General features: G+C 46.5%; 1 protein-coding gene across 3 annotated transcripts in view; it reads right to left on the bottom strand.

The window, feature by feature from the left end:
- LOC119975763 (mediator of RNA polymerase II transcription subunit 12-like protein) overlaps positions 1-21139 on the bottom strand; it is a 640706-nt gene that overhangs the window by 593101 nt on the left and 26466 nt on the right. For all 3 annotated transcript variants that reach the window (XM_038815591.1, XM_038815593.1, XM_038815592.1), the window contains exon 3: positions 8081-8185. In XM_038815591.1, coding sequence (XP_038671519.1) covers positions 8081-8185 — 105 coding nt within the window. The remainder of the gene's footprint in view (positions 1-8080; positions 8186-21139) is intronic.

Raw genomic sequence — 21139 nt, 5'->3', positions numbered from 1 at the left:
CACTCTTTGCGTAAAAAACCCACCTCTGACCTCTGTCCTATATCTATTACCCCTCAATTTAAGGCTATGTCCCCTCGTGCTAGCCACCTCCATCCGCGGGAGAAAGCTCTCGCTGTCCACCCTATCTAACCCTCTGATCATTTTGTATGCCTCTATTAAGTCACCTCTTAACCTTCTTCTCTCTAACGAAAACAACCTCAAGTCCATCAGCCTTTCCACATAAGATTTTCCCTCCATACCAGGCAACATCCTGGTAAATCTCCTCTGCACCCGTTCCAAAGCTTCCACGTCCTTCCTATAATGAGGCGACCAGAACTGTACGCAATACTCCAAATGCGGCCGTACTAGAGTTTTGTACAACTGCAACATGACCTCATGGCTCCGGAACTCAATCCCTCTACCAATAAAGGCCAACACACCATAGGCCTTCTTCACAACCCTATCAACCTGGGTGGCAACTTTCAGGGATCTATTTACATGGACACCAAGATCCCTCTGCTCATCCACACTACCAAGAATTTTACCATTAGCCAAATATTCCGCATTCCTGTTATTCTTTCCAAAGTGAATCACCTCGCACTTCTCCACATTAAACTCCATTTGCCACCTCTCAGCCCAGCTCTGCAGCTTATCTATGTCCCTCTGTAACCTGCAACATCCTTCCGCACTGTCTACAACTCCACCGACTTTAGTGTCGTCTGCAAATTTACTCACCCATCCTTCTGCGCCCTCCTCTAGGTCATTTATAAAAATGACAAACAGCAACGGCCCCCAGAACAGATCCTTGTGGTACGCCACTCGTAACTGAACTCCATTCTGAACATTTCCCATCAACTACCACTCTCTGTCTTCTTTCAACTAGCCAATTTCTGATCCACATCTCTAAATCACCCTCAATCCCCAGCCTCCGTATTTTCTGCAATAGCCGACCGTGGGGAACCTTATCAAACGCTTTACTGAAATCCATATACACCACATCAACTGCTCTACCCTCGTCTACCTGTTCAGTCACCTTCTCAAAGAACTCGATAAGGTTTGTGAGGCATGACCTACCCTTCACAAAACCATGCTGACTGTCCCTAATCATATTATTCCTATCTAGATGATTATAAATCGTATCTTTTATAATCCTCTCCAAGACTTTACCCACCACAGACGTTAGGCTCACCGGCCTATAGTTACCGGGGTTATCTCTACTCCCCTTCTTGAACAAAGGGACCACATTTGCTATCCTCCAGTCCTCTGGCACTATTCCTGTAGCCAATGATGACCTAAAAATCAAAGCCAAAGGCTCAGCAATCTCTTCCCTGGCTTCCCAGAGAATCCTAGGATAAATCCCATCCGGCCCCGGGGACTTATCTATTTTCACCTTGTCCAGAATTGCCAACACTTCTTCCCTACGCACCTCAATGCCATCTATTCTAATAGCCTGGGTCTCAGCATTCTCCTCCACAATATTATCTTTTTCTTGAGTGAATACTGACGAAAAGTATTCATTTAGTATCTCGCTTATCTCCTCAGCCTCCACACACAACTTCCCACCACTGTCCTTGACTGGCCCTACTCTTACCCTAGTCATTCTTTTATAGAAAGCTTTTGGGTTTTCCTTGATCCTACCTGCCAAAGACTTCTCATGTCTCCTCCTTGCTCGTCTCAGCTCTCTCTTTAGATCCTTCCTCGCTTCCTTGTAACTATCAAGCGCCCCAACTGAAACTTCATGCCTCATCTTCACATAGGCCTCCTTCTTCCTCTTAACAAGAGATTCCACTTCTTTGGTAAACCACGGTTCCCTCGCTCGACCCCTTCCTCCCTGCCTGACTGGTACGTACTTATCAAGAACATGCAATAGCTGTTCCTTGAACAAGCTCCACATATCCAGTGTGCCCAACCCTTGCAGCCTACTTCTCCAACCAACACATCCTAAGTCATGTCTAATGGCATCATAATTGCCCTTCCCCCAGCTATAACTCTTGCCCTGCGGGGTATACTTATCCCTTTCCATCACTAACGTAAAGGTCACCGAATTGTGGTCACTGTTTCCAAAGTGCTCACCTACCTCCAGATCTAACACCTGGCCTGGTTCATTACCCAAAACCAAATCCAATGTGGCCTCGCCTCTTGTTGGCCTGTCAACATATTGTGTCAGGAAACCCTCCTGCACACATTGTACAAAGAATGACCCATCTAATGTACTCGAACTATATCTTTTCCTGTCAATATTTGGAAAGTTAAAGTCTCCCATAACAACTACCCTGTTACTTTCGCTCTTTTCCAGAATCATCTTCGCCATCCTTTCCTCTACATCCCTAGAACTATTAGGTGGCCTATAGAAAACTCCCAACAGGGTGACCTCTCCTTTCCTGTTTCTAACCTCAGCCCATACTACCTCAGAAGAAGAGTCCCCATCTAGCATCCTTTCCGCCACCGTAATACTGTCCTTGACTAGCAGCGCCACACCTCCCCCTCTTTTGCCCCCTTCTCTGAGCTTACTAAAACACCTAAACCCCGGAACCTGCAACAACCATTCCCGTCCCTGCTCTATCCATGTCTCTGAAATGGCCACAACGTCGAAGTCCCAGGTACCAACCCATGCTGCCAGTTCCCCTACCTTATTTCGTATACTCCTGGCATTGAAGTAGACACACTTCAAACCACCTACCTGAACACTGGCACCCTCCTGCGAAGTCAAATCTGTGCTCCTGACCTCTATACTCTCAATCTCCCGTACCCCAATACTACAATCCAGGTTCCCATGCCCCTGCTGAATTAGTTTAAACCCCCCAAAGAGCAATGCATGGCTCAAAGGTCGGTGTGGGAGAAATGGGTTTGAATTCATGGGATATTGGCACCAGTACTGGGGAAGGAATGAGCTGTTCCAATGGGACAGTCTTGACCTGAATCATGCTGTGACCAGACTCCTGGCAAATCACATAACTAGGGCTGTAAATAGGGCTTTAGATAAATAGTAGGGAGGGGAGGGTTCAGTTGTATGGAAAATTAGAAAATCAAGGTTACAAGAGAAGATAGGAGTGCAGGTTAGTGATGAGGTGGATTATTACCAGAAAATGAAAGGAAGGGAAAACATGTGAAGCTACTATTGCACAAGGAATCAGACATGATTAGGGAAATTTTATCATAGAAGAAAAGTTAAAGGCTTTGTGTCTGAATGCACGAAGCAATCGGAACAATATTAATGAGTTAACAGTGCAGTTAGAGACAAGTAGGTGTGATATGATGGCCATTACTAAGACATGGTTACAAGAAGACCAGGTCTGGGAATTGAATATCCAAGGGTACTCGGTATTTTGGAAGGATAGACAAAAAGGTAAAGGAGGTGGTGTTGATTTGTTGGTAAAAGAAGGGATCACTACTACAGAGAGCAATTCTGTAGGCACTGGAGTTCAAGACATGGGGAGGCAGTGGCGTAGTGACATTGTCGCTGGACTCGTAATCCCAAAGACCAGGGTTCGAATCCCACCCCGGCAGATGGTGAAATTTTAAGTTTTAAAAAAATTGAAAATCTGGGATTATAAATCTAAAAATGACCATAAAACCATTGGCGATTATCATAAAAACCCATCTAGTTCATTAATGTCCTTTAGGAAAGTCAATCAGTCACCCTTACTTGGTCTGGCCTACATGATACTCCGGACCCACAGCAATGTGGTTGACTCTTAAATGCCCAGGGATGGGCAATAAATACTGACCCAGCCAGCGACGCCCACATCCCATGAAGAATTTTTTTTAAACATGGAATAATTTCTGGGTAGAAATCAGAAATAGCAAAGGAAAGAAGTCCCTGGTAGGAGTAATCTATAGATCCCGAAACACTATGCACAGTGGGGCACAGTATAAGCCGGAAATAGTGGAGGGTTGTAAGAAAGATACAATAATCGTGGGTGATTTTAATATGCATATAGACTGGTTTAATCAAATTGGCACAGGTAGCCTCTTTGAATGTGTTGGAGATTGTTTCTTGGAGCAATATGTTGTGGAACCAACCAGGGAGCAGGTTATTCTGTATTTGGTATTTTGCAATGAGGGGGGATTAATTAATGACCTCATAGCTAAGGATCCTCTAGGGAAGAGTGATCATAGCATGATGGAATTTCAAATTCAGTTTGAGGGTGTGAAACTGGAGTCCCACATTCAAATTCTGGAATTAAACAAAGGTAATTACATTCGCATGAGGACAGATTTGGCCCTCGTGGACTGGGCAGAAAGTCAACAAGTTGATGGGCTGTTGTTTAAGGAGATATTCAATTTAACCCATTGAATATATATTCAAAATATATTCCAGAGAGGAAGAAAGTTTGTAAGGGGGGAAAAAAACATCCATGGCTGAGCAAGGAAGTTAAACACAACGAATAAAACAAAGGCATACCATATTGCAAAGCCCAGTGGCAGACTGGAAGATTCAAAAACTTTGAATACCATCCCAATAGTAACAGGTAATGCAGAAGTAAAAAAAAAGGGAGGAATTTAGAAAAATCATCATCGATAGGAAAAAAATACTAAACAAACTATTGGGATAGAAGGCAGACAAGACCCAGGGCCTGATGACCTACATATTTGGGTCTGAAAGGAATGGCATGGAGATAGTGGATCCTTTGGTTATAATATTCGAAAAGTCCCTTGATGTGGAAACATCATACTCCCAGAATGCCTTGATCCACTGCAATTTGCATTCCTCCATAACTGGTCCACAGCAGACACCAACTCCCTGGCTCAACAACCATCCCTGGAGCATTTCAAAAACAAGGACTCCTATGTCAGAGTCCTATTCATTGACTACAGCTCCGCCTTCAAGGATAAACAACACCTCCTCCGTGATAGCCCTCTTCCCCGCTGTTACCAGACTCTCGAATAACCCTCTTATGGACTGAACTGATCTCTCCATGTATCTTCTCTACTAAGTAGTACTACATCATGAATGCTTCACCCGATGTTTATGTATTTACGTTGTGTACTTATCATATGTCCTATGTTTGTCATGTATTGCACAATCTGCCTGGACGGTACATAAAACAATACTTTTTACTGTGTCTCTATACACATGACAATAAATCAAAAAAATCTAGAGGGCGCAATTCTCCCAAAGGGAGGCAAAGTGCCGACTCCGGAGTGAAAACCGGAGTGTTTCACTCCGGCGTCGGAGACCGCTCCTCGCCCCCTATTCTCCCACCCCCAGGGGGCTAGGAGCAGCATCGGGCCTTGGCGCCCGCGTCAAAGCGGCGCCGTGTAAATGTGGCGGCCGGCCGCGCTTAAATGACTTCACCCGCACTTGCGCAGGTTGGCCGGTGCCAACCCACGCATGCGCGGTTGCCGTCCTCCCCGAGGGCAATTGTGGGGCAATCTGGAACTGGAGGTCATAGCTTTAGGATAGGGGTAGCAGATATAAAACAGAGTTGAGGAGAAATTACTTCTCCCAAAGGTTCGTGAATCTATAGCATTCACTACCCCAGAGTGGGGTAATTGAGTAAATTTGAGGAGGAGTTAGGCAGATTTTTAATTAGTGAAGGGTTGAAGAGTTATGGAGAACGGGCAGGAAAGTGTAGTTGAGGCTGAGAGGAGATCAGCCGTGATCGTATTGAATGGCGTAGCAGGCTAGAGTGGCTGAATGACTTACAACATAAGTACTAGGACAGGTGTAAGATATTCCAGATGCCTGCTTTGATGTAAGTAAAAAAAAAAAAAATCAAAGCAGACACTGGAATCTAGAACTCACAACTGTTCCCATTCCGAGCAGCTTTGTTAGTGTCGGCAGAGAATCATTTTCTCACTGGCAAGTCACCAGGAGATAGGGATTGAAGATAATTGGCCAAACAGCCAGGGAGGAGATGAGGGGGAATATTTTAGAACATGGAACATACAGTGCAGAAAGGAGACCATTCAGCCCATCAAGTCTGCACCGACCCATTTAAGCCCTCACTTCCACCCTATCCCCATAACCCAATAACCCCTCTTAACCTTTTTGGTCACTAAGGGCAATTTATCATGGCCAATCTGCTTAACCTCCACGTCCATGGACTGTGGGAGGAAACGGGGGGAAACCCACGCAGACACGGGGAGAATGTACAGACTCCGCATAGACAGTGACCCAGTGGGGAATCGAACCTGGGACCCTGGCGCTGTGAAGCCACAGTGCTATCCACTTGTGCTACCATGCTTTCCATATTTTCAGAGTTATAGGCTGGGTATGAATGGGTGGTGGAAGCAGATTCACCTCCCACAGTTGCCGCAGACACAGGAATGAGTCGGGATGTGAAACTATTTGGATAGCTCATCGATACAGCACAATGGGTCAAATAGCCTCGTATTGTGCTGCCTGACCCGGTCGCCCAAATTTTATTGATCCCCACCACTGTGGGGAAGAGCGACAGAGCCTTGCGAGCCATTGAAATCACCGTTCACCTTGGCAGGACCTGAAGATCCTGCCCGTGCAAAGGGCTTCAAAGTTTGGGTCTGTGATTTGCTTGTCTGTTCACCCCACACAGGTGACTGATTTGTTGGGCACTTGCAGCATTTTCTGTTATTTCCATATATAGTTTGGAATTTCAGCAATGTCACCATCTTTGCATTCTACTATTCCCCCAAACGCTATTGTGGACGGGATTCTCTGACCTCCCAGAGGACAGGCTTCCCTATTTCATCTCATCTACATCTTTATAAGGATAGTGAAGAAGAGAGAACAGCACATTAGCATCTCTGGAACGACTTTGCACCAGTCTAAACAATGGTGATGAGGACATGCCAGTCACACCCAAGTACAAATGTGGAAAGGTATCCCAATAAACTCACAAAAAAAAAGGTGCAGGGTGTCAAAGAATAGGAAGCCAAGAGGGAGAAAAAGTGGTCAGTTTCAGACAAAGAAACATCAAATCATGAAACCTTGCTGCGGTACAGTAACCCAGCCTTTATTGCTTTCGCATAAGAGGTGTAAAATTTTAATTAATTTCTCTCCCCCAACCAGCAAATGCGGACGAACATCCAATAGTGTCGAGACCAAAAAATATTTTGCAGCTTCTTTAATTATTCTCTTATGTTTCTTTTGTCATGTGAGAATACCTTTAAGAAATGGGTGTGTATATAAATTTCTGTAGTGAGAGCACCTTTAAGAAAAGGGTGTGTATTACTGCAGTGATTTTTACTTGTCAGCTTTTTACTTTCCTTTTAGGCTGTTTGCTGCAGGGTGTGTTTTAATTTTGTTTTCAGTGGTGGAGCTGAAGCCAGACAGAGCAGGTGTACTGTTGATCTCTCTGCCATGAAAAGACTATCTCTTGATCATTTGGTGAATTCAAAATTATAAATGTTCTCAGTCGTGAATGTAAGCCTGATGTCTTTCTGAACAAAGGTGTTTTTAAGTCTTATGGATGTTAAAAGGAAAGCTCAAAGGATTACTCAGTGTTGTAGTCTTTGGGGGTTGTATTTGAATTGATGGTTGCTAAGATGTTCACTGTACGTTTTAAAAAGGTTAACTTGAGTTCATAGAATAAACATTGTTTTGTTTTAAACAAATACTTTTCCATTTCTGCTGCACCACACCTGTTGAGTGGGCCGTGTGCTCCCCATACCACAATCTAGGAAAGGTTGTGGGTCAGGTGAACTCCATGATACACTTAGGGGTTCTCTAAGCCCTGGCCCATAACACTTTGGAGTCTACAGTATTTAAGACACGCATTATTCATAAGAAAATTCACCCAAGGCAGCAACAACCCATTAAGTGCCTTTGGCACAGCATTCCACACATTTATGTCTTTAATGTTTTCTCCAGACTGCTAGCCAGCTAGTAGAGCACAACTACCAATCACAGGCTTAAAGGATCCCCTCAATGCCGCTATAAGTTAATTCAGTGAGTACCCATGCCAAGGTTCCCGCAATAATAAAAACAAAATCTATTTCTGACAGGATGCCCATTTGACAACTTAACTAAAATTTGTCCCTGGTTATAAGGCAAAGGTTTAAACATTATGGGTGTGAGAAATAAAACACAGAAGGGAAAATAAATCCATTCAGACCGTTAGGCCCAATCCATCCCCAGATACCAAGTCAATTTGTCTTGACCAGGAAAAACCCTTACCTTAGCTGGGTTGATGACAATGTTCCTCGCGGAGCCGTGTTCATCTCCAGAGAAAGCAGGCTGATTATTAAAACCCTGCTTCACATTCACTGCCGTCAACTCATCCTGCAACATAAGAGACAATGGATCAGCTCAACCAACTCGCTGATCGTGACAAAAAGGGGCCTTTCCATCTATCGCTGGTCAAAGCACATCTGACTAAAAATGCAGTGGTCACCTTCACGCATTCACACGGCTATTTCTTCAGCAGCGGCTGAAAGTCAAAGTGGCGCAGAATGCAAAGATTTGGTAGGCCCTTTCAAAAAAAGCGTCAGAATTACTCAATTTTTGCTCGTTAAGAACCCTACTGATCGAGTCAGATTTACGCCCAAAAATTGTGAAACACCAAAAATAATAAACACAAAAACCTTAGATTTGGACCAATAATTCCAAAATACCCCATGGATATCAGTGTCGCTCCACAGGAAGAGCATTGGGCTACAATAGTATTGCTCTGTGCACACATCCCATTATTATGAAATTTGCAAAGCCGCACATATGTGTTTTTTGTTCCCATATATGTTCTTTGATTTTTTTTGGGCCTTGAGGGATTAGTTGGTGGGTTGTACTGATCTAAACTCGGGACAACAAATCAAATCCATCTTAATACCATTGCCTTTGAAACATTGTGCAGCCAATGTAGATTATCATTGCATTTTTAACAAAAGGAGAAGTTGCATGCCCGTTTGACAAGGGTAGATAGCACATCTCCACACTGCCAAGTGGTTGCCAAACTCAGCCACAGTATGCAATCCAAATAACTGCAGGAAGGTTCTGCCACAGGTTCGTCGCACACCACAGAGGATTGCTTCTTTGAATCTTAACACTGGCGATACTCAGTTGCTTCTTTTGATGAAGGGGTTATGCTGCACTTAGCTGTCCAACACAAGCGCACAATAATCATCGTCAACGGAAGGTGCTCCCTGGAGTTGGATAAACCCCTTGCGCTCTTTCATTAGTCTGAAGAGATATGAGCTTCACTTGAGAATTCAGAATGCAGTTTTTAAAAAACAGCACAAATTATTCAGCGACGCAACAAAACAGGGTATTTTAGGCAAGTCTATTTGAGCAACGCATAATCACGTACAGCACCTCGTTCCCCTTTATTTATCTTTGCAGACAAGACCTTCATGGGGGCCACACACCTCACTCTGTATCCTACCAAGGTGTTTTCCAATATCAACACAAGATTTGCCCTCCACTCTGGAGATCAGTACTCCACTAAAGGATGGAAAAATCCAATATCATAAGCACCAGGAAAGTTTCTGAGTGGGAATAATAAGGAATTTGATAACTTCTTTCCCTAATCATATTATTATTCATATTGAACGTGGGAATCCTAGTTTCCCGTACCAGCCTCCCCGAACAGGTGTGCCGTAATGTGGCGACTGGGGGCTTTTCACAGTAACTTCATTGAAGCCTACTCGCGACAATAAGCGATTTTCATTTCATTTCATAGTTTGTTGGGCATGGCGGACATCTTTCAAAGTTGGTAACACACACCGCACACCTTGGTTTGATTTCCCCAGCACCAAATTATGTCCGGGGGCGGGGGGGGGGGGGGGGGGGGGGGGGGAGTCAACGTCACATATTTGGTCACCATTTAGACATGGCTTAATAATTTGCGTGTTGTTTTTAAAATCTGCACTGTGAACCTTTAAAGCACTTTGAAAGTGCTCTAGACCCACACAGCTATGATAGAGAACCAACTAAAATATTTGTTCCTTAACTCAAACACGTACTACTGCCCCCATAACCCAGAAAAATGAAATATTCTGGGTAGCATGTGTAGAATGTACCATGTAGAATCAGGCACATGGGCCCCAACTGTCTATACCGGTGTTGATGTTGCACACAAGCATTCTCCCACTGTACTTTATCTAAACACATCAGTATCCCCTTCTCCTTCACATCTCATCTAATTTCCCCTTAAACACACTTATGCTATACTCCCCATACCAGTTCCGCATTTAACCATTCTCTAGGTAAAGACATTTTTCCTGCACTCCTTACTGGATTTATTTATGCCTATTTTATATTTTCAACACTTAGTTTTGGATACCCCCACCCCAGCAGAAATATTTTCTCCCAAGTCCATCCTATCAAACCTTTGAAGACCAGTCCTGTCACCCACTCACAAGCTTCTCTTACTCCCACATCACAGCAGCGACTATGCTTCGAATGTACTTCATCGACAGGAACCCACTTTCGGCTCTCCTGTGTGAAATAATGAGACATAATTGCTCATCTCTCCGATCTCTTTTCTCTTATTTGATACAGATTCGGTTTCCAGTCTGAAGACATTGAAAAGTGTTTTGTAGCCAGTGAACTGCAGTCACTCAAAATCAAAACACTGCGGGTTGTCGACAGGACTCTCTACCGTGTCCGGCCCATCTCTCGCACCTCTGCCCTCACCCCTTCTCCTCCCTCCCAGAACCGGGACTTGTTCTCATTTTTCACGCCACCAACCTCCACATTCAAAGGACTATCCTCTGCCAATTCCAGCATGATGCCATCATTGAACACATCTTCTCTTCACCCCGTCAGCATTCCACTGGGACCACTCCCACTGCGACCCCCCCCCCCACCCAGTAGACTCCAGGATTGACCCCAACCCTTCGGCCCCATCCCGCGGCACCTTCCCATGCAATCGCAAAAGTTACAACACTTGCCTCTTCACCTTCTCTCTCCTCACTGGTCAAGGTCCCAGAGAGTAAATGCAAACTGGGTGACTGCTCTGTGGAATGCCTTCGCTCTGTCCACAAGCATGGCCCCCAACCTTACGGTCACTTGCTATTTTAACTCAGCATCTTGTTCTCGTGCCCACATGTCTGTCCTTGGCCTGCTGCAAAGCACCAATGAAGTCCAGCACAAACTGGAAGAACAACACCTCATCTTCCCATTCGGCATGTTACAGCTTTCTGGACTCAATAATGATCTTTATTGTCACAAGTATGCTTACATTAACACTACAATGAAATCCCCTAGTTGCCACACTCCGGCACCTGTTCAGGTACACAGAGGGAGAATGCAGAATGTCCGATTCATCAAACAAACACATCTTTTGGGACTTGGTGGGAGGAAACCGGAGGAAGCCCACGCAGGCACAGGGAGAACGTGCTGACTCCGCATAGACAGTGACCCAAGCTGGGAATCGAACCTGGGACCCCGGGACTGTGAAGCAACAATGCTAACCACTGTGCTACCGTGCCGCTAATAGAAGACAACATCCTCATCTGGGATTTGAACCCGCATGATCCTGGACTCAAACACCCAAAGTGCGAATCATACCCCAAAACCAAAGAGCGGGCACCTCAACACTCAACATAATACTCAACACGGAGTTGAGCAACTTTAGACTGTGAACTTTACTCTCCATCTTGACACCCCCTTTTGTTTTCAGACCGTGAGGAAAAGATACTTCTCTCCAGGAGCGATTTCTCGCACAAATAGGGAAATGGCATATTAAACAAATTTTATTACTAACACAGTATTACTAACTTTATCAGAAAGACAAGTAGCTTTCAATTACCAGTTAAACAATGCTCAATAATACAATGAAAGAATCCAAACTACTATCTTTATCTCCACTCAAACAACACCCATTTCCAGTCGCAATCCATTTTTAAATACAGTTAGCAGGCTCAGGAAAACGTGCTGTCAAGAGATGCCCTTGGATAAACCACTTTGAGAAAGTGATATCCGTCAGGACCCAGCCTGCAGATCCTTGCCTATCTCAATCTGTTGTTTTAACTGCCACCCTTTGAAATTGCTTCTCTCCTGTTCACAGGCAAATCTTTAACTCACTATCTTGAGATCAGCTGCTTCTGGTCTGTCAAATGTTTAGCTGAACTGTTTTGAAAGAATCTGCAAGTCTGTCCACAGACAGAACTATCCGCACTGTGCTGAGAGCACTGTTTCTGGTCTGTTCACATCCCAATTTAAAAAACTAAACGCAAACTCCAGGAACTGCTTCTGCCCTGGGTCCTCCCATTAACTCCATCAGGGTTTTTCAAAGTGTGGGTCGCAAGAGGGTGTTGGATCGATTGGTGACAGTGTTCCTGATCGTGGGAGAAGTAGCCAATGACCGCTATCAGCATTTTTATTTAGAATTATTTATTTATGTGTCCAGGGAAATATTGAGGATATGGACTGGGGCTGGGGACGTGGTGTCAGAGCTGCGGGAGCTAAATGAGGCGTTATGGGAGTATTACCCAGGGATTGTACAATGCGGACCCGGGAGGAGACGAGGGCAACATGGGATGGTTTCTGGATGAGCTGGAGTTTCTCCAGTTGGAGGAAGCAAAGAGGCAGGCGTTGGAGGAGCCCCTGGGGCTGAGGGAGGTACTGAGTAATATCAGAGGTATGAAATCGGGGAAAGCCTCAGGGCCGGATGGGTATCCAGCAGTATTCAGGAGTTCACAACGGACTTTGCACCACACCTTTTGGGGGTATTTAGTGAAGCATTGGAGAAGGGAGAGCTGCCGGAGACGATGGCGCAGGCAGTGATTACGGTAACCTTGAAAAAGGGAAGGACCCGGTGGAATGTGGGTCGTATAGGCCTATGTCACTTTTGCACACGGATGTGAAAGTATTGGCTTTTGCCTCCCTGGGGTAGCCCGGAGATGGATCTTGTTAGCACGGAGGGTTAGTGACATGGCTGGGTTTCTCAGGCTTGAGAAGATCAAGTTCGCCCCGAGGGGATCAATGCTAGGGTTTGTCCAGAGGTGGCAGCCATGTATCGATCTCTTTGGGAAAATGTTCAACTGTCGGGGGGTCCGGTACTGGACTGGGTAGTGGTGTTCATGGACGCGGAGAAGGCATTTGACCGGGTGGAGTGGCGGTACTTGTTCGAGAGTCTGGGAAGGTTTGGGCCGAGATTTGGGGAGTATGGAGTCAGGCACTGCAGAGGGTAAATAGGACCTCCACATGCGCAAGATTGAGCCTGACGTCCTCGTCCCAAAGAGAAGCTTTGAATTACACATGGGTATGAGGCAGGGATGCCTGCTGTGGCCATTGTTGTTTGCGCTGGCCATAGGGCCTTTGGCGATGGCTCTTAGGGGGTTGGCGGAGTGGTGGGGGATAATGGGGGGACAGAGTGAGCATTGGGTGCCGTTCTATGCCAACGACCTACTGTTGTATGTTTCGGACCCGCTGGAGAGTATGAGAAGGATCATGGGCCTGTTGGGGAGGTTTGACGGGTTCTCGGGGCATAAGTTGGATGTAGGGAAAAGCGTGGTTTTCCCGGTGAATGAGCTGGGATGGCGAGCCAATTTAGGGGGGGATGCCATTTAAGGTGGCGAGGGATAGGTTCAGATATTTGGTGATTCAAGTAGCGAGGGAATGGACGGGGCACCATAAGTGGAACTTAATGAAGCTGGTGGAGGAGGCCAGAGGGACTCTTAGGAGGTGGGATACACTGCACATTATGATGGCGGGGAGGGTCCAAGTGGTAAAAATTAATATTCTGCCAAGTTCCTGTTTATTTTACAGACACTACCGATCTTCATACCAAGGGCCATTTTTACAGAAACTGGACATGATTATTTCGGACTTCGTATGGGTGGGGAAGGTACTGAGGGTCAGGAGAACCCTGCTACAGAGGCAGCAGAGAGGTTTGTCGTTGCCGAATATGCTTCATTATTACTGGACGGCGACTGTGGAAAAGGTGTGGCAATGGTGGGAAGAGAAGGGGTAGAGTGGGTTAGGATGGAGGAGGAATCTTGTAAGGGGTCCAGCTTAAGGGCTATGGTGACGGCAGTGTTGCCAATGGCATTGAGTAGATATTCAGGGACCTCGGTTGTGCAGCCAACGGTGAAGATTTGGAATCAGTTGAGGAGGCATTTTAGGGTGGAGGGTTGTCGGCATTAACGCCGCTGGTATTAACGCAGTCTTGAGGAGCTAAGGGAGAGGGTAGAGCTGCCGAGGGGGAGTGAGTTCAGGTATCGGCAGGTTAGGGATTTTGCGCGAAAGTTTTGGAAGGAGTTCCTTCGGTTGCCAGGGCACATCCTGCTGAAGTGACTGTTGCTCCCGGATGTGGAAGGGGAGGCGAGTGGGTGGTGAAGATCAAGGAGAAATGGGAAGGGGAGATCAATTGGGGAGTATGGAGTCAGGCACTGTGTACGGTAAATGGGACCTCCTCGTGCGCAAGATTGAGCCTGACAAAGAACATACAGCACAGGAAGAGGTCCTTCAGCCCCCCAAGCCCGCACCGACTATGATACCTGCTGAAACGAAAACTATATGCACTTAGAGAGTCCATATCCTTCCATTCCCACCCTATTCATATATTTGTCCAGATGCCCCTTAAATGCCACTATTGTACCTGCACCCACCACCTCCCCAGGCAGTGTGTTCCATATATTTGCCACCCACTTTGTAAAAAACTTGCCTCGCACACCAGTTCTAAACTTTTCCCCACGCACTTTAAATCTATGTCCCCTAGTACTTGACTCTACTACCCTAGGAAAGAGCATCTGACTATCCACTCTGTCCATGCCACTCATAATCTTGTAGACCTCTATCAGGTCGCCTCTCAACCTCCGAGGTTCCAGTGAGAACAGACCAAGTTTAGCTAACCTCTCCTCATAGCTAATGCCCTCCAGGCAACATCCTAATAAACCGCTTCTGTACCCTCTCCAAAGCATCCGCATCCTTCTGGTAGTGTGGCGACCAGAATTGTACACAATATTCCAAATGAGGCCTAACCCAAGGTCCTGTACAGCTGCAACATGACTTGCCAATTTTTATATTCAATGCCCCGACCGATGAAGGCCAGCATGCCTTGTGCCTTCTTGACCACCTTATCCATATGCATTGCCACTTTCAGTGATCGGTGGGCATGCACGCCCAGATCTCTCTGCCTGTCAATACTCGCAAGAGATCTGCCATTTATTGTGTACTTCCTACATGCGTTGGGCCTTCCAAAGTGCATTACCTCTCACTTGTCCGGATTAAACACCATCCACCAAAGACTCCAACCAGTTTATATCCTGCTGTACCCTCTGACAATCCTCTTCACTATCCGCAACTCCGCCAATTGTTGTGTCGTCTGCGAACTTACTAATCAGACCAGCCACATTTTCTTCCAAATCACTTTTTATACACCACGAACAACAAAGGCCCCAGAACTGATCCCTATCCCTGTGTAATGCCACTAGTCACAACCTTCTATTCAGAAAAGCACCCTTCTACTGCTATCCTCTGTCTTATGCCCAAGCTAATTCTGTATCCAACTTGCCAGCTCTCCTCTGATACCATGTGATTTCACCTTTTGTACCAGTCTACCATGAGGTACCCTGTCAAAGGCTTTACTGAAGTCCATGTATACAACATCTACTGTCTTTCCCTCATCTATCATCTTTTTCACTTCCTCAAAAGCCCAATCAAATTAGTGATACACGACCTCCCCTTCACAAAACCATGCTGCCCATCACTAATAGATCCATTTGTTTCCAAATGTAAGTAAATCCTATCTCTAAGTATCTTTTTCAATAATTTCCCTACCACTGACGTAAGGCTCACCAGCCAATAATTTCCTGGATTAGCCCCGCTGCCCTTCTTAAACAATGGAACAACATTGGCTACTATCCAGTCCTGTGGAACTTCACCTGCAGCCAATGAGGATACAAAGATTACTGTCAAGGTCCCAGCAATTTCTTCCCTTGCATCCCTCAGCATTCTGGGGTAGATGCGACTTTAATGCTTTTTAAGATGCCCAATATCTCCTCTTTATTAATATCAACACAACGTAGACCATCTACTCACTCTACCCTATACATCTCATCCACCGAGTCCTTCTCTTTGAGGCAACCTTTTCATTTAGTATCTCTCCCATTTCCTCTGGTTCCATACATAGATTCTCTCCAATATCCTTGAATGGACCAACCCTTTCTCTGGCTACCCTCTTGCTCTTTACATATGGATAAAACGCCTTCGGATTTTCCTTAATCCGGTTTGCCAATTACATTTCACGCCCTCCTTTAGCCTTCCTAACTCCTTCCTTAAGTTCCTTCCTACTTCTTTATATTCTTCAAGGACTTCATCTGTCCTAAGCCTTTTGGACCTTATGAATGTTTCCTTTTTCTAAAGTTTAAGGTTGTACACAAGGTACATATGACTCAGGCACAAATGAGTGGATTCTTCCAAAGGGTGGCAGATGAGTGAGAGGTGTGGACAAGGCCAAAGTATCACACTGACATGTTCCAGGGTGGTGAAAAATTGGAGAGATTCTGGGTGGAAGTGTTTGCGGTCCCAGCAAGGAAAGTGGGGGAGGAGGTGGATCCGGACCCTTTGGTGGCGATATTTGGCGTTTTGGAGAAGCCAGAGCTCATGGAGAGGAGGAAGGCCGATGCCGTGGCCTTCGCCTCCCTGATTGCACAGCGGCAAATTTTACTTGAGTGGCGGTCGACATCGCCACCGGCGGTAGCGGCTTGGTTGGGTGACCTGTACGACTTCCTGAGGTTGAAAAGATAAAGTATGAGTTAAGGGGCTCATCAGATGGGTTTCAGAAAAGGTGGGGGATGTTTGTGACCGTGTTCGAGGGGTTGTTCGTCATGGGGGGGGGGGGGGGGGGAGAAAGGGAGTGAAAAAGAGGAAAACGTTGTATAAACTGTATAGTTGATTATTGGGAAGTATGTTTACCGGGGTATTTATGTGCTGTAACCTGTTTTGATACACGTTTGTATAAAATACATTTTTTAAAAAGAGAATGCCGGCCTTTTAAGCGAGAATGAAACGAAGCTGTGAGCGGTCTTCCGCGTCACACGTCCTGCACGTACACTTGACGTCAAACACCCTGTATGTACGTGCTTTTGGCACCAGATCAGAAGCTTCTTCCATTTTCACTCTGCTAGCATTCAAGGCAAGAGGACTGTGAAGATGGATCATTTTGTTATAAGGAAGAGACAGGCAGAAACACAAATATGCAGTGTACCTAGTCGTCAGGATCTCACAACTGAATCTGCTGGAAAGAGCTTCACAGAAGAGCAGGACAGAGCGGTGCTAGAGTTAGCTTTGTACAGAGCTACAGTGTCTCTGGTTAACAGCCTACGAAGAAGAAACTTAACTTGGGAACAAAGCAGTATAAAGATGATCGAATTTTGGTTGTGTCAATTGTGCCAATGTAAATAAGCATGCAAAGCCCATGGGCTTCCGCCCCATCTGCATGGAGAAATCCATTGACCTCAGGCGGGATTCCATGGTCCCCGGGCGGATGTGGCCGGAGAATCTCAGCCCAATGTGTTATATGCAGGGAAGTGCTGGCAGATGAGAGACGTTTCAGATTTTAAGAGAAGTGGTGTGAAAAATTTATTTTAAGGTTGAAACCCCAGAGTCAGAAATTAACTTACAGCTGATTCCAAACTAAAAGACTACACTGCTATACCTGAACTGCGATACCACATTAAAAACATGCTAAAAGTTCATGAGGCTGTCAGCATTCTGGATCAGCATCTCCCAGGAGTATGCAGTGCTGAGTAAAACAAGCGTTTTGTTGTTCTTGCCCTTCACAACGACCCACATTTGTGAGGATGGATTATCCGTTCCCACAAAGGTGAAGGCAGGGAGAGCTGAAGTCTGCACATTGATGAGTGCATTGCCCTCTCCTCCTGTGAAGCTGATAGGAGTGAGATTATGAGGAGCAAGCAGGCTCCCCTTTCGTATTAAAGGTCAGCGAACGTGGTGGGTGTCATGAAGGTCGGCTGGCGTGGGTCCCGAAGGCCGGCCGGCGTGGGTCGCAAAGGTCGGCCAGTTGGCAATAGTGAGTCCCGGGTAAAACAAAAGTTTGAAAAACACTGAACTACATCATCTTACTAAACTAGACACAAGGGGCTGGATTCTCCACACACCGACGCCAAAATTGTGGCCGGTGCTGGAGCGGAGAATCCAGTTTGACGGCGAAAACGGGCCCAACACCGGTTCAGCAATTCTTCGGGCACCGAAAAGCGCCGTCACCAGGAGTACAGTGCGCCACCAGGGGCCTTTGCCAGAGGCCGGCCAAGTTCCCGATGGTGTGGAACTAACCTGGTATTGCCGGTCAGGATACCCGCGTGGTGCTGCGGACTCAGTCCGCGGCCGCCCTGGTCCAGGAGGGGGGGCAATCGGAGGCCAGGGGCAGCCTTATAGGCGGCCGGGGAATGATTGTGCGGGGTTTAAGGGTCGGGGGAGTGGCCGATCGGGGATCTCTTTCTTGGGTCTGGCTCCACAGTCTCGAGTACGCCATGGAGCACGGCGCAGCCGCTGGAGGCCGCCGCCGTGCGCATGTGTGGCCTCTGACCCAGAAGTGCGGGGGACCTGTATCTGCAGCAAAAGCTGGGAGATTTACTCCAGGTCTTTGCTTTCATTTTACTGTTTTTAATCATGTTTGGTTGAGGGGTAAATATTGGCAGGCACTGGGGAAACGTCTTCTGTTCGGTTTCAAAATAACTGCACGGGATCATTAACGTCAGGCGAGGGAGGAAGGGTTTATCTGAAAGAGGGCACTTCCTGACAACGCAGCATTCCCTCAGTACAGCACCTAGAATTGGTGCTCAGAGCCCCAGAGTGGGATCTGAACCCACAGCTTTCTCATTCAGCTGGGGAGAGCTCAATAACTGAACAGTGGTTCACACTTTTACATCCACCCGAGAAGCGGTCAGCAGTCTGGAGCAGCGTCTCCCAAGAGTATCCAGTAAGAAGTCTTATAACAACAGGTTAAAGTCCAACAGGTTTGTTTCAAACACGAGCTTTCGGAGCACTGCTCCTTCCTCAGGTGAATGGAGAGGTATGTTCCAGAAATATTTATATAGACAAAGTCAGAGATGCCAGACAATGCTTAGAATGCGAGCATTAGCAGGTAATCAAATCATTACAGATCCAGAGATAGGGGGTAATCCCAGGTTAAAGAGGTGTGAATTGTCTCAAGCCAGGACAGTTGGTAGGATTTTGCAAGTCCAGGCCAGATGGTGGGGGGTGAATGTAATGCGACATGAATCCAAGATCCCGATTGAGGCTGCACTCATGCGTGCGGAACGTAGCTATTCTGCTCGGCAATTCTGGAGTTGTCACGTGTCCTGAAGACTGCCTTGGAGAACGCTTACCCGGAGATCAGAGGCTCAATGCCCTGGACTGCTGAAGTGTTCCCCGACTGGAAGGGAACATTCCTGCCTGGTGATTGTCACACGATGCCCGTTCATTCGTTGTCGCAGTGTCTACATGGTCTCGCCAATGTATCACGCTTCGGGACATCTTTTCCTGCAGCGTATGAGGTAGACTACATTGGTCAAGTCGCACGAGTATGTGCCGCGTACCTGGTGGGTGGTGTTTCCACGTGTAATGGTGGTATCCATGTCGATGATCTGGCATGTCTTGCAGAGATTGCCCTGGCAGAGTTGTGTGGTGTCGTGGTCGCTGTTCTGAAGGCTGGGTAATTTGCTGCAAACAATGGTTTGTTTGAGGTTGCGTGGTTGTTTGAAGGCAAGTAGTGGGGGTGTGGGGATGACCTTGGCAAGATGTTCATCTTCATTGATGATGTGTTGAAGGCTGCGAAGAAGATGTCATAGTTTCTCCGCCCCAGGAAAGTACTGGACGACGAAGGGTACTCTGTCAGTTGTGTCCCATGTTTGTCTTCTGAGGAGGTCGGTGCGGTTTTTTGCTGCGGCATGTTGGAACTGTCGATCGATGAGTCGAGCACCATATCCCATTCGTACAAGGGCATCTTTCAGCATCTATAGGTGTCTGTTATGCTCCTCCTCATTTGAGCAGATCCTGTGTACACGGAGGGCTTGTCCATAGGGGATGGCTTCTTTAATGTGTTTCGGGTGAAAGCTGGAGAAGTGGAGCATCGTGAGGTTATCTGTGGGCTTGCGGTAAAGCGAAGTGCTGAGGTGACCGTCTTTGATGGAGATGAGTGTGTCCGAGAATGCAACTGAATTTGGAGAATAGTCCATAGTGAGTCTGATGGTGGAATGGAACTTATTGATCTCATTGTGTAGTCGTTTCAGTGATTCTTCGCTGTGGGTCCAAAGGAAAAAAAGTGTAATCGATGTATCTGGTTTATAACGTCGGTTGAAGGTCCTGTGCGGTGAGGAAGTCTTGTTCAAACTTGTGCATGAAGATGTTGGCATATTGAGATGCGAATTTAGTCCCCATGGCTGTTCCGTGCGTCTGGATGAAGAATTTGTTGTTGAAGGTGAAGAGTATCCAGTGCTGAGTAAAACAAGTGTTTTGTTGCTATTGCCCTTCAAAGGGGCTTTGATTTAACTTCTCATTGGAAAGGTGCAATCTCTGGGGTTGCCGTATTCCACAGGGAACACGGGCAAAGGCAGCAAGGGATGGGTTGGGTGCATTTGGGAGGAAATGAGAGCAGCAGTTGAGAGAGACGCAGCTGGAGAATGATTATGTAGGTGTCGCAACGCCACAGGGTAAAGTTTGACTGTGCAGTGCTGTCAAACAGTCTGCCAACATTCAATGTTTTGACTCCCAGGTGAAGGTGATGGCCAGGAGGCAGTGGAAGGACCCAGACAAAACTTGCCACAATACACATCTGGGTTATATTCAGGGGCAGAGTAGGAAGAGAGCTAGGGCCAACCACACCGACAAAATCCCAAAACATGTCCACCAGGGCAGATTAGGGGGAAAAAGTTAGCATCGATCATTTTTCAAAAAAGTGACCCTTCAGCATGTAAAAATGTGATTCAATAAAACATTCATTAAAGGGGATGGGCTAGGAGAGAGTTAATTCCTTAGCTAACAGTAGCTGCTGACCTAATGATTTGATGGCTGATAGCACTGCTGTGGCATACAAACCAGACAGGCTCCATTTCCATGATTTTGTGGATAGCCAATTTCAGGTAGGGTTATCCTCAACATCCTCAAGCTAAGACTGGGGTCTCCGCCTCCAGCCGCCCCGCGGATGTAAGTGCCCGTTTGGACATCTGGGAATGAAAGGCCGGGCTTGGTCGCGGGAGCGTCGGATGTCCAAAAGCCCCTCAACGCTGACAATCTAGCCTCACCTGTGAATGATGGCCAATCGATGAGAGG

The sequence above is a fragment of the Scyliorhinus canicula genome, chromosome 13 (assembly GCF_902713615.1).
Source record: "Scyliorhinus canicula chromosome 13, sScyCan1.1, whole genome shotgun sequence".
Lineage (NCBI taxonomy): Eukaryota > Metazoa > Chordata > Chondrichthyes > Carcharhiniformes > Scyliorhinidae > Scyliorhinus > Scyliorhinus canicula.
This window is presented reverse-complemented; position numbering and strand designations above follow the sequence as displayed.